Source organism: Canis lupus, chromosome 16, assembly GCF_011100685.1.
Source record: "Canis lupus familiaris isolate Mischka breed German Shepherd chromosome 16, alternate assembly UU_Cfam_GSD_1.0, whole genome shotgun sequence".
NCBI lineage: Eukaryota > Metazoa > Chordata > Mammalia > Carnivora > Canidae > Canis > Canis lupus.
Window position 1 is genome coordinate 8,972,357 of NC_049237.1, and position 14,382 is coordinate 8,986,738.

A 14,382-nucleotide genomic window follows, 5' to 3' on the forward strand; every position below is an offset into this window, starting at 1 on the left:
TGTGTAACATCAGTTGACGAAACCCACGTCTGGTGTTTCTCGCCAGAGAATGTCACTGAAGTGCCCTCTGCACCTGTCTTGTGTGCCTCAGGGAACAGATTCTGGGAGTGGGTTTCCAGACTCCTCACGACCTTTAGGAAGGTCACCCCATGGTCAAGTCCAGAGATGATCCCATGAGACCACCCCTGCATGTTCCTAAGACCCAACCTGGAAGCTATGAGGGGCAAAAGCCCAGGTCGCAGGAGTATGGAGACGGGCGGAGATGCTGGATCCTGCAGCTGCAGCCTGCTGGGGGGAGCTTCGCAGGAACCAGGACAGGAGCTCATCCCCCGAGGACAGACCTGAGTCTGCCCATGAGACACTCTGGAACAGAGAAGACAGAAAGGCAGGCAGGCTCTGACCCCATTGCTAGAGGCAACCTGCAGTAATCTCATCAGTTTACGGCATCCCTCATTGCAACGCAGATGACTGGCAGGGGACTTCTGTATGACTCTGGAAAGCCCTGGTGTGTGGCGCCCTGGTGTGTGGAGGCAACCCTAGACACAGTGACCCAGGCTGCTGTGGGATTGAAGGCCCCATGGCACAGGACAGTCCAGCAGGGACAGATCCTAAAAGAACCTCTGGCATCCCCAGTGCACCAGCGCCAGAGGGCAAGAGCAGCGTCCCATGTCAGCAAAACCTACGAGAGGCTGAAATGCCAGGCACAACCCTGGCAGCTGAAGATGCCAGCAGGGAGGGGACAGGGAAGACCATTTAAGTAGGGCCAATGGCAGCTTGCCCCCCCAACACACACACACACACACACACACACACACACACACACACACATTAACTCCCTCCTACCACGCCTGGGAAGACCCACCCAGCCTTGGACTCTGGCAAAAGAATGTAGTGAGTGCAGACTGAGGACTGTGGCACTCTAGAAGCACCTGGCAGCAGTGCGGAGGAATCTCCAGCTCTAAGAAGTGAGGAGACTCCTTTTTACTTCTGAAAAATCAAGACTTTGTTACAAAACATGTTGGGTTTTGTTTGTTTGTTTGTTTTTCAGTGCTCTTACCTGGAGGAAAAAAGATTAGCCATGAGAGCAAATTTAAAAGAGCAAAGTGGGGAGATGCTTTTTAAGTGGGGAGAATCCAGCTCGAAGCTCCGCGACAAGTGGAGATGTTTTGACCACACTCTCGCTCCCTCCTCCCGTGCTAGCTGGGTGAAGATAACCCAGACGGTGCAGTTGCCCAGCTCCCACTGCTCCCACTCCAGGCTCCGGAAAGGGGAGGAGAGTGGCGTCCTCTGGCATTGCTTAATCAAGTGGGAAATTTACAGAGAAAACAGAAGCTGGGCTAATGCATTTCATTATCAGCAGAGCGCCTTGAGCCACAGTTTTTAAAGCTGTGTTCATACCTCATACTTTGAACCTGGTTTTCTCCAAAATGTACCCCTCCTTAATCATGACACATTCTCAGAAAAGAAAATGCACTCTGTGGTCTCCTTGGTTTTCATTACTAACTACATGTGAAAATTTCTCTTTGAATTTAGGTGGTTTCCTTCCGAAGTTCCGGCATATAACCCTGCCTATCATTTGAAGGGACATAGTCCTGCAGTTGGAAATGGGTTTAGAATGGAGTTCTGACTGGTATCCAGACTGGATTCATGAACAGGGTTCTATAATAACAATATTAGAGGACTTTTTAGGAGCCCAACTTTTTAGAAGCTGATGATAAAAAAAAAAAAATAGCGTTTCCTTATAAAAGTGTGATTCAGACTCCTTAGAGGACGGATCATTGGCTTAATGGGTATTGGATTGATCCCCTTGTTCTGGGTAGAGGCAACTTGTCTTCTGTATTACTGAAAGTAGAACATCTGCATTTCAGAATTCCTTTGTAAAAACCAGGCACTCTCTAAAGATGGGTTTTCTGGCTTTTCAGTTACAAAAGATAACTCCTGGGTCTCTCTAAAGTGGTTATTAGCTCATCTGGTTGGAGCGTAATGGTAATGAAGTTGATGGATGTGACTCCCTGTTCTAGATCCACCCTTTATCTCAGCCGGCCGTCTGACCACACTCCCTGCCGATGGGGAGCACCAGGCCCAAGACTGGGGGGAATCACTCCCACACAGTGCAAGAACCATAGGTCCTCTAGAGGGAAACAGTAATGGCACCCTGGATTTGAAAGACAGGATTTTATGTAGAGTTCATATAGAAGTAGCTGTCTGCCCCTCCAAATTGCTAATGATTTCTCCCATTCTTCCTTTTCAGGGCTCCTGAGATCATCCTTGGTTTACCATTTTGCGAGGCAATTGATATGTGGTCCCTGGGCTGTGTCATTGCTGAGCTGTTCCTGGGCTGGCCGCTCTATCCAGGAGCTTCTGAGTACGATCAGGTGGGTCCAGGTAGCTCAGGCATTCACAAGAAGCACTTCCTTTATAACATGACACGTGGATGGGGTAATAGGGTGTTTCCTTGTCTCTCAAACCTTGCTTCTCGTAACAGTGCTTTTCTTATTCCTCTCTTTCCCCTTTTTCTTCTTTCTTTCCCCTTTTTCTTCTCTTACTTCTGTCTTTCCCTATAAAGTTGTCATTTTTTCTAAAAGGCGCCAGAGCCGTTAGTACACCATATGTACAGTGACAGGAAACACCCTGACCTCATTCTCATCTTTTCTTGCAGATTCGGTATATTTCACAAACACAGGGTTTGCCAGCTGAATATTTATTAAGCGCAGGGACAAAGACAACTAGGTTTTTCAACCGTGACACAGACTCACCGTATCCCTTGTGGAGGCTGAAGGTAGGAAGAACATCCCCTGCATTCCTCACCAACACCCGACACTTAGGGAGGAAGGGCACCGTCTGATTAATGGGGAGCTATTGCCATCAGCACGTGGATCCTGGATTTCGCATTGATTCAGCCAGCATGGGAGAGGGGGTGATCGTTTTGATACATGGGATGGATGAATTTGAATGTTCAAAAGCCCCACTTTGTTTGGCCTGCTGCCCATGAAGCTCAAATCCCAAGTTCTGGTGGCTAAACTCCTGGGATTTAATCACAGTAAAAACCATGATGACTTCTTGGGTTTGTGCTGGAGAGAGAAATGAACCACCACCACCCCCCTTTAAGGAGCTCCTAATCCAAATTAAGCCTGGACGCATGTGGTGAGCCCAAGTTCTCCCCCCAACCCACTCATTCCCACCTACCCCCTGCTGTCACAAGTTCCCGCATTCCTGGTAGGACAGAATGTGGGGCCTTGAATATTGCCTGTGGCAGAGGGTCAGGGAGGAACATTTGAGCTGGACCCTAAAGGATGAAGAGGGTCTTCCAAGCAAAGAAAACAGCCTCAACCACATGGCTCTAGGGAGGGATCTGTTTGTCCCAGCCGACAGGTGGTATAGCGCACCACTGCACACCGTAAATTCTTGGGTGGTTTTACTTTAACGGAAACATATTTTGCTTTCACTTTGATCTGTGCCTAATAATTAAAATCAATGTATTTTCCTGGGAAGGAGAAAATAATGCAAGTCTTAAGTTTGTTTATGTTCATTTTAGGTGTTTCTTTTTTTGCAAGAGAGTGGGTGGGGTTTGTTTGTTGGGATTTTTTTTGTTTTTGTTTTGTTTTGCTTTGTTTTTTACATAAACCACAGATATGATTTAAAGATAAAGTGTGGCGAGTAGTTGCAGATCTAGAAAAGAGATTTGAGAGCTAAGCAAGCACTCCAAGGCTATTGAGAGGGCTGGCATTTGGCAACTATGAGAGTGAGCAGCTCTAGGTCAGGCCCAGTAAAAAGAGTTCTGGGGTGGTAGAGGGTGAGACCAGGCAGGGATAGGGTTCATTTTTATGACATAGGTGGTTCATGTTTACTTAGTTTATGCCTACTTGTCCAGCATTTCCTGGGATAGCAGAGCCTGGAGACTAGTGACTCCAGGTATGCCATCCTTGAGTGAGATTTTGAGGATTAATTACCTGTGATCCGTGGGTGCGTCTAGAAACCTTGTAGTAATTGGAGATAGCAGCTTCCTAGACCAAGACCACCAAATGTACATGCCTCGGCCCCAGGCAGACACTGGGGCCAGCTGCTGCTCCCTGGTCATGCAGCCTTGACAAACTCCTTAAGCTCGCCATTCCTCTTTCTCCCTCTAGGATATGCATTGGTCATCATCCAACCTAGAATGGTTGTGAAGTATAGTGAATGAGCTCATGTGCTTTAGAATAGTGCCTGGCATGCAGTGAGAGCCATCTGCATGAGAGTTTGAGAAATAAAATAAAATTTAAATTTATAAAACCATGCAGAAAAGGCCTCTGCTTAAACTCAGGGAGAATGAAGGCTTATCAGGATGTGGCCTATCTTGTGGGAACTCTGGATCTGATTGAGAGTGGGCCTCTGACAGGTGTTTGTGGGAAGGAAAGAAGAGAGATGAGTTAGTGTGAAGGATGAACAAAGAAAGTAATTAAGGAGCAGGTCACTTTAAGAGGAATCAAAGTGTCTTCTGAAAGGTGGGGAAAGGACCCTTCATGAGAAGCAAAAGCTCCAGGGTTTTAGTCACAGTGACAAGGAAATGATTCACATGATCAATCAATCAGCTTTTGCCTCTTTTGACCAGACACCAGATGACCATGAAGCAGAGACAGGGATTAAGTCGAAAGAAGCAAGAAAGTACATATTCAACTGTTTAGATGACATGGCCCAGGTAAGCCCCATGGGTGAGTATGCAATGTTAGCCCTTTACAAACCAAGCACAGCAAGACTTCCTGATGGCAGGTAGAAATTCACATCACTCAATTGTGGTGTTTGACCTTGACCTTGAACAATGCTATGGACTCTTAGTAAGAATACCATTGGGTTGGTGGAACATTTTCAAAACTTTACACCAGCTCTTTCAAAATAGCTTCAGTTTATTGGTTCCCATTTGTTTTTAAAAAAAAAAAAAAAAGGTACTGGCCAATCTTAGCGATGTTTTCATAAGAATTCAAACTCATTAGCACACTTGAGTCTCATGCCCATGACTCAGTGTATTAATTCCCTCTGGCTGCTGTAACAAACACTACAAACTGGGTGGCTTAAGACAGCATCTATTCTCTCACAGTTCAAGAAGCTAGAAGTTCGACATTCAAGTACCCTGGGCCATACTCCCTCTGAAGGCTCTAGAGAGAAACTGGCCCAGCCCCAGCCCCAGTGTCTGCTGGCCCCTGCCATCATGGGTGTTCCCCGACATGTAGCTCCATCACCCTGACCTCTTTATCCTTCTTCATGTGGCCTTTATCCCTGAGTTTCATCCTATCTGGGCACCAAATCTCTCCTCTTTCTCTTATAAAGACACCAGTCATTGGTTTTGGGACCAGCTCTGCTCCAGTATGGCCTCATTTCCACTTGATTGACATCTGCAAAGGCCCTGTTTCCAAATAAGGTCACATTCACAGGTACCAAGGATTAGCACTTAAACGTATCTTTTGCTGCCACACTGTTCAACCCACTTCAGTCAGTCTCTCTCAGCTCACTGGAGGGACCACAGGCTTTCACCTTTGTGCCCAGAGAACATTCTAGAACTTTAGCTATTTTTAGTGTAAAGACTAGTCTAAAATCAGGGCAACCCAAAGAGAGTTTTTCTTAAAAGCGATGCGAAGTAAAGCTCTCGACTCAGCACACTTCTTACTGAAGGCGAGTGTAACCAAAAGTCATGATTCTGAGTAAAGGATACTTGTCAGTTGATTAGAAGCTTAGATTCTCTGAGAAAACTGAAATTGCTTTCCAGAGCATGCCTGGGAAAATAATAGAAAGCACCACAAAACAAGTCTTTCAAAAGCTGTCATAGGCTTGCTCTTGGAAGAAATATCCTGTGTTCAGATACTCAGCTTGTCTTGGCCAGAGGGTAAGCCCAGTGACACGGGGCCTAAATTAATTCTGGCCCTTACTCGGGCACCGCCAGAGGACACATACACTGTGCATGTACAAAGAGGCCACATAGGCCTCTGCAGGTTAAATAAATAACCCTCTTGGCATTTCAGTTTTTACTACTTGGGTGTAGTTACTGTTTTTTGATTGTGGCAACATACGCATAGCATAAAACTGACCATTTTAACCATTCTTAAGTATCTAATTCAGCAGCTATCAAGTCCATTCACATTGTTATGCAACCAGGGTGAAGAAGTCTTTCCATCCTTGTGATTATTTTCAATGACGTGTGATGTGAGGTACATTTCAACTTAGCTGATCGAAGCAGGAGCAGTGCACATCCTGTTACTTCTCTGTATTTGCAAGTGTCATCAGTGGCCCGCTGCCTTCCCCACGCATGGCCTCCCTCTGCCTTTCCTGGGGAGGGAGCAGACACAGGCTGTAGGCAGTGACAGCCCACAGCAGTGGCTGCAGCAGGGCACCCACAGCCTGCTGGGGATGGGGAAGGGGCAACTGAGAGATAGGGACAGAGTCCTGGGCAGAGATAAGGGAAGTCTGGGGAGGGGGGCACAGCAGGGGTTTTGGTAACCTGTCCGGATTTCCCTCCAGGTGAACATGACAACAGATCTGGAAGGGAGTGACATGTTGGTGGAGAAGGCAGACCGGCGGGAGTTCATCGACCTGTTAAAGAAGATGCTGACCATAGATGCTGATAAGAGAATCACTCCCATCGAAACCCTGAACCACCCCTTTGTCACCATGACACACCTCCTCGATTTTCCCCACAGTACACAGTAGGTGTCTTGCTCAGTGCTTTTTACCAGAGTCAGCAAACTTCTTTAAAATATCAGATAGTAAATATCTTAGGCTTTTGGCCTGTATGTGGCCATACAGCAGTCTCTGTCACAACCACTCAGCTCTGCCGTTAGAGCTGAAAAAAGCCGTAGACCATAAGAAACCAGTGAGTGGGACTGCATTTCAATAAAACATTATTTGTAAAAACAGGTGGCAGTCAGCTTGAGTGGCCCTGGGCTGCACTGTGCTTTACACCAAAAGGGAGGGAATGCTGGAGCCTGGGAGAGCACGAGGCGGGCTGAACCAGCCCCTGGGACCTGAGCATGAAAGGAGTGCCATCCATAGACAGCAGCGTCGATGAGGCAAAGCCCTTCCAGTGCCAGAGGTCACTCCCAGAACCATTCTGGAGTGGACTCAGTCTAGTTTGGATTTGGGTTTGTGCATTCAGCCAGCCAGCCAGTGGACTGCGAGCTGTGCCACATGCGGGTACCTTGTGGGGCAGAGCAGACGGGGCCGCTGCCCATTGGAGTTTCCAGCCTGTAGGTGAGAGAAAGGCACCTAACAGGTGATCTGCAGAGAAGCAGAGTTTTCCCAGGGAAAGTAGGCTGCAATCACGGCAGGGCAGCCAGTCCCTGACAAATGACTGCCAGAAAACGAGCAATAGGTAACCAGTGGAAAGGCCAGCAAAGGCAAGAAGGCCACTGCCAGGTGGGGACCCCCAAACATGAGCAGCAGAGGGGCTGGGGTCCCAGGGAAAGAGGAAATGGACAGGGCGCCCTGTTCATGGTTTGGGTGTTTATCCTAAGAGCAGTGGAAGTCACAGAGGACTTCTAAGCAGGGGATACGTTTAACAAAGACCTACCTGGTGCTTCATCAAGTCAGAGGAGCTTGGAGACCACGTGCCCGTCGAGGTGGGCAATGTCAAAGTTGTGGGCGGCCTGAAAGCTGTTTGAGGGGAAGCAGCAGCCAGCGTGGCAGGTTGCCGAGCTCAGGGTGGGTAGAGAGAGAACTGGGAGGGCCTAGAGGGGCCCAGGGGGCGTTCTTCTGATACAAAGAGACTGGAACAGGTCAAGGTGCTGGCAGGAAGTGTCTGCGGCAAGTGAAGGATTGCAGAGAAGGGCACAGAAGTTCCCTGAGACGCCGGGAGGGGCCAGGATTGCAAGGCCATTGTTGCCAGAAGGGGTACATGGATGTCAGCAGGCATGCCGCTGGACAAGGGGGGTCGAGGGTGTTCTTTAGGCAGCTCCTGTCTTTTGTTGAGAGCAAAATGGCTGGGGGGCTGAAGAAGTGTAGGGAAAGCCTGGGTAGTCAGGACAGGAAATGGAAGAGCAAACCCAACAGAGCAATATGGGGCAGCGGAGCATGAAGGTTGGACGTGAATAGTGTAGAGGGTAACCGGACCCCGCAGGTGAGGGCCTGGAGACGACAGACAGTTAGCTGGGGTCATCCAGGTGGGAGCTTTGCCAGGCTGCTAAGAGGAGGAGACAAACTGACAGACTTAGGACGTTGGCACTAGAGTGCTGTAATCTAAATGGTGGCTGTGGGAGGCTTAGCTGTGACAGGGAGAGGAAGCAAAGATGAAGGGGCCAGACGGGCTGAACGGTCTGATCACCTCAAAGATTGGTGGTTTTAGCAACAGCCAAAAGATCCAGAGGGGCCAAAGCGTGGCCGGGAGATAGGTGCTTGAATCTGCAGTGTGGGGAAGTGTAGTGGTTGCGGTTGCCCGGGAATGGGTGGCTGGAATCGACAGCAGGCCACTGGGATGAGAAGTAGCCGAGAGGCCAGAGCACCTGACCTCTGAAGCCTCCGCCACCGAGCAGGGCATGGGGCACCGCAGAGGACCGAGGTGGAGGACCGAGGTGCCCCAGGCTTCAGTGACTGACAGGGAGCGGTGGTGCCAGAACGGGAGGAGCGTTGGTTTGCAGGGGCTGTGGTAACAAAGCACACGGAGGGGCTGACGGGCTTAAACAGCAGTTTATTTTCTCACCATTCTAGAAGACCAAGACCAAACACCAAGATCAAGGTGTTTGACGGCACTGGTTTTTTCTCAGGCTGCTCTGCTTGGCCTGTGAATGGCCATCCCCTCCCTATGGCCTCACGGGGTCCTTCTGTTTGCATCTGTGTCCTAATTTCCTCCTCCTCCTAGGGAATTGGATTAGGGCCCAACCTGCTGGCCTCATTTTACCCCTTTCAAGATCCCCTCTCCTGATGCAGTCACATTCTGAAGTCCTGGGGCCTGAGAACTTCATGGTGTGAATTTGGGGGCACAGTCCAGCCTGTAACAGAGGGTAACAAGGGATCTCACCTTAGCCTCTCCACCTCCAGGGACCTAGGATGTGAAAGTAGCCCCCTCCCTGGATGTCTGCAGGGAGGCGCTGTGTGCTCAAGGGAGCGCCAGGTTTTAGTTAGGGTTAGGAGAACACAGGGATGCATGATGGGGCTGAGGATAAGAGACATTTGCACGTCCTGGCCGGGCCTGCCATAGCCAAACTCCGATGGAGCCGAGTCTCAAGGCTGGACTTGACCTTATCCGAAGCTGCAAGAAATGAGTGGTGCCCTCATTACCTCCTCTGATTTCAATGCTGGTCCTTATCAGTTGATGCTGAGTAAGTGAGATCATATTGCAGCAACCACATGGTGCATCTTTAAATTAAAACCATGTTTGAAACAACTGATCTCCAGTACAAAGAAGGAACTCAGACCCCTCCCTGGCAAGCCCTCTTTATAGGATATGTCCTGTTTCTGGGGTGGCATGGGTAAATCAAGGAGTCAGTCTGCACAACAGAAGGAAGGTATACTTGGTGATTTACTGAATAGGATTCCCGTGAGATCGGTCTTTTTATATTCAGGGGCCAAGTAAGACATTTGTGAAAAGGCATGGTAGGAGATGGAGTGGTGCTCTGTAGAGGGCTCCCGTTAGCCATCTGCATAGTCGATGAGACAGTCACCCACATAAAGTCAGGAGCGTAGTTGAATGACCTCAGAGCCCTGTCACATCTGGGTTCTGTTAAGGAAGCAGCAATTGAATGCTTCACTGTCCTTGGTGAAGACCAAGCGTGGAGACCATAGGCATCAGTTTCAAATTCAGAATTTGGTGTAGATCCAGGAGGATCATTAACAATTTAGAATTCAGAAAATGGGCCCCAGAAGGAAAGACAGGTCTCTGAGCACACCTAGGCTTACCTGAGAGTAGGCCTAACCTATAAGGGTCCCTAGAACTGGCTGGGAAGACTGTGAGAATTACAGGGCAAGGAGAAACCTCCAGCCCACACTGCTGAAGATCCTTGGGGCTGGGTCAGAGCTGCCCCAACATCTAGATTACCAGGTGAAAGAGACCCCACCCATTTCTCCATACCAGGGTTCTAGAGCACAAATTCCTTAAAAACCATTCTCACAGAATTAACCCAAAGTGCAAGTTGCTTGCCTGTCTTCCTGAAACTCAAAACTCAGACCATTTCAATTAGAAAATTCTGAGTCTAAAAGCTTTGGGTTGAATTGTCACAAAACCATATAATGCTTTAAAAACATTCCAATAAGAATACAAAATCCATCATTTTATTCTTTCAGCTTCCATGTGAAAGCACTTAGCAGTTTGCTTGGTACTTGGTAGATGCTCAAAACATGTTGGCATTACCAGCATTATTAGTAGTATTTTTAGCTCTTAGTTACCATAGAATAGGTTTTACTTTCTCTCCAGGGTCACAGTCGGTAAGTGTTTATTTTGTGTGCATTGTGTGGCCATTCTAAGTAGTCATTAACTCAGAAAGAAAGGCTTCTCTGAGCATGTCTGAGTTCGGAACATCTTTCATGGAAAGGATGTTTAGGGATAGCCCACAAGCACCTGCTTGGCCCAAAATATAGATTACCCATAGTATACATTTGTAATCCTTTATTTTCTTAATTTAAAGATTTTTATTTGGGATCCCTGGGTGGCACAGCGGTTTGGCGCCTGCTTTTGGCCAAGGGTGCGATCCTGGAGACCCGGGATCGAATCCCACATCGGGCTCCCGGTGCCTGGAGCCTGCTTCTCCCTCTGCCTGTGTCTCTGCCTCTCTCTCTTTCTCTCTCTGTGACTATCATAAATAAAAAATAAATAAATAAAAATAAAAAATAAATAAAGATTTTTATTTGCAAGAGAAAGAGCACACAAGCAGGGGGAGAGACAGAGGGAGAAGCAAATTCCCCACTGAGCAGAAAGCCCGATGTAGGACTCGATCCCAGGACCCTGGGATCAGGACCTGAGCCAAAGGCAGATGCTCAACCAACTGAGTCACCCAGGCACCTCTACATTTGTAATCCTAAGTAGCAGAAAATTAATATTTTATTTATATTCACTTATTATATTATTTATAATTAAAGTAAGTAGTGAGAATTGAAGTTTAAATGCTGTTTCACTATCCTGAATATTATTAGCATTTAGGAAAAGTCAGTTTAATGAGAAGACAAGTGAATGAGAAACAATGTACAAATCCCAAAGGACACTCTGTGGTGGATTTTCAAGAACTCAGTGGTTGAGGCCACTGTGGTTTTCTTTTCCTTGAGGCCAGTGGCAGCAACATTTTTATACTTTACTTTCCTAACTAGGAAATCCTAATTTTGATTCACAAGTGCAATGAAGGAAGAAAAAGAGGGAGATAAATTTTATTTCATGTAACTGGGCAAGAATGAGAAAAGCAAAAGGGAGGATGAATCAGGAGGCAAAAGAGGATGTATATGCACATGTGAAGAAACTGCTAGTAATTAACTCTTCAACTGGCTGATGACCTCTCTATCCTCTCTCAAACGTCATCCTTACTCATAAGATAGGGGCAACAATCCTCTCCCCCTCTTGTGGTTGTTGTAGGACTGAGTGAAAGGGTGCCTGCAAACACCTGCCACGGTTCTCAATAGATGGGAACCACTATTATTATTACTAGTATCACGCGCAATTCCAGTGCGGACGGACCAAGAGTGGCAACAGGGACTTGGTAGTGGGTTGGCTGATTCCTTGGCCATCCCCTAGATGGCGCCAGTGCCCCAGAAGCACAAGGAGTTGTCTTAGGTAAGATCGAGGCTGGTCAGAAGCTACTGTTTCCTGTTCCCCCATCCGAGAAACCACCCTGAAAGCTGGGAAGGAACAGTGAGGTTGGCTCAGCAGATCAGGGATCTGAGGAAGAGACGGCGAGGGCCGACAAGTCCCATCAAGTCAAGTCCATTGTGCGATGGAGAACCTCCACCCATCCTGGATGGGGAAAGGGGGAGGAAGACAGCAGGGGAAATTCATCTGCATAACCTTAACTCTTGGAAATGCAGACTTTGCGTGAGAAATCCAGGAAGTTTAGACCTAAAGTTAAGTTTCCCTGGTTGTCTTGTTTATTACATTAACTGTTCTCTCCTTTTTCTCTCCATTTTCTCCCCTTTATCCCATGTATCCTCTTCTCTTTCCCCCACGCCTCTGCCTGTTGCATGAACAGCGTCAAATCATGTTTCCAGAACATGGAGATTTGCAAGCGTCGGGTGAATATGTATGACACGGTGAACCAGAGCAAAACCCCTTTCATTACACATGTGGCCCCCAGCACATCCACCAACCTGACCATGACCTTCAACAACCAGCTGAATACTGTCCACAACCAGGTAAATACAGAGCAGAGGGGGAAGGTGGGCAAGGGTGCCAGCGAGCATCAAGAATTGTATTTTCCCTGCGAACCTAGTCAGGAGTCCAGAATTCTCCGATACCATATACAAGAGACAGTGTCATACACAAGGTTCCTCTACAGTCATATTTAACGATGTAAGCAAGTGTTTCCTTCCAAGCTTATTTCTTTGGAGAGACCTACACTCTGGATGGACTGCTGGTCCCACGGAGATGGCACCTCTTACTGTTTCCCTCTATCCCGATGTGAGAGTGATGTAAAGCCTCCTCCTGTCATGCTTTTATGTCTGACATATGTGCCTGGGGAAGAATTCTAGCACTTGAGGGGACACTGGCAATCATGCAGTTTCAGACCCCTCCCCCTTGTCCCTGCACACATGGTCTCCTCTTGGGACAGATAAAACCTGTCCTTTCTCCAAGTTACAGGGAAAACCAATTCATTAGTCTGCCACTAGAACCCCAGCAGCTGGAACCAGAGGGGACCCGGAAAGTGAGGTTTTCTTCTCACAGATTTCCAACTTCTTGCAAAAAAAAAAAAAAAAAAAAAGCAGAACCCCACACCTAACAAACTGTTTAAAATATGAATTATAGGGGACCCCTGGGTGGCTTAGCGGCTTAGCACCTGCCTTCAGCCTAGGGCGTGAGCCTGGAGACCCAGGATCAAGTCCCACATCGGGCTCCCTGCATGGAGCCTGCTTCTCCCTCTGCCTGTGTCTCTGCCTCTCTTCCTCTCTGTGTCTCTCATGAATAAATTAAAAAAAAAAACTTTAAAAAATATATGAATTATAGCCAGGAAATATTTACGGAGTGAATAACCTCCAAATCCTAGTCCAGGCTGCCTCCCTCTGACATCTAAGAGACTTTCACTTTTATTCCCAAATTCTAGTCTTAACCACTTCCCCAAAAGACTGTCCCTAGATTTTTTTCAGCCTTACTATCAGTCTGCAATGGCCTCAACATTCCTGTGTGTGTGTGTGTGTGTGTGTGTGTGTACACATGCACGTGCGCACACACCCCTGCGGAGGAAGGGAGTGTATATGTTCTAATCCTGAAATATGAATACCTCTGCCTGGCCCTCCACTCTCCACTCTCTTCTGACAGGTCCCCTACTGTCACTGTAGAGGCACTGACCCCAGCCTCCAGCACCACCGCATCTCCTCCTCCCCTCCCCTATTTCCAGGCCAGTCCTGCAGCACCCCGAGTTGCTGAGACCAAGCTTTTCCTCCATGGCCTCTCTCCCCCTGCCTATATCCAGGAGAGGCCACCTGGAATCTGCCCCCACCCACCCCCACCCCCCACTGGGGCCATTGGTATTCTTAAAACTCCCATTACGGGGAAGAGCTAATGCTCTCTAAGACCCAGAGTCCAGAGGAACAAACGGTCTCTCCCAGTGCCTGGCCCAGCACTCAGGCTAAGGTGTCCGTGGCCAGGTCTATGAGCTCCTTGACCAAATACCACCATGGTTTTGTCCTTCATCACCAGAACACCATTACATCAGCAGGCAGAAGGGTTTGTTTTGTTGTTTTGTTTTGTTTTTTTATTTATTTGAGAGAGAGGAGAATAGGGAGAGGGACAGGCCGACTCCATGCTGAGAGTGGACCCTGACGCGAGGCTCCATTTCACGATCCTAAGATCACAACCTGAGCCAAAATCCAGAGTCAGACACTTAACTGACTGAGCCACCCAAGCACCCCCAGATGGGTTAATATAACAGAGAAGTTCATTTAAATTGATAGTGTCAGGGAGAATTTCAGTGTGGGGCACATGGGACCCAGGCGAGACCCTGAAGCACAGAGGCCTGGAGAGAATGCTGTGGGCCGGAGGGCTTGTGTGAGTCAGCAGGAACTGCACTCATGCTCTGCGAACAGTGAGTTGACTCTGGCTGGTGCCAGGAGCACAGAGTGCAGAAGGAGATAAATTTGGAAGGGAGGTTTGGCCAAACCATGGGAAAGGAGTGCCAGAGCAAAGTGCATTTATAGTGTTTATTAGACAGTAATTGGAGATTTGGGGGCAGAGGTGGTGACATGCTCAAAGTAGTCTTTTGGAAAGAATGTTCTAGCCTCATTCCCCAAGAA

The 14,382-nt window shown here is 48.0% G+C and overlaps 1 protein-coding gene across 1 annotated transcript in view; it reads left to right on the forward strand.

Moving 5' to 3' along the window:
- The window catches only part of HIPK2 (homeodomain interacting protein kinase 2), a 120,681-nt gene that overhangs the window by 67,456 nt on the left and 38,843 nt on the right, over window positions 1-14,382 (forward strand). Inside the window, 5 exon segments of the mRNA NM_001014769.1 lie at window positions 2,252-2,375; window positions 2,660-2,779; window positions 4,589-4,675; window positions 6,487-6,671; window positions 12,126-12,288. Coding sequence (NP_001014769.1) covers window positions 2,252-2,375; window positions 2,660-2,779; window positions 4,589-4,675; window positions 6,487-6,671; window positions 12,126-12,288 — 679 coding nt within the window.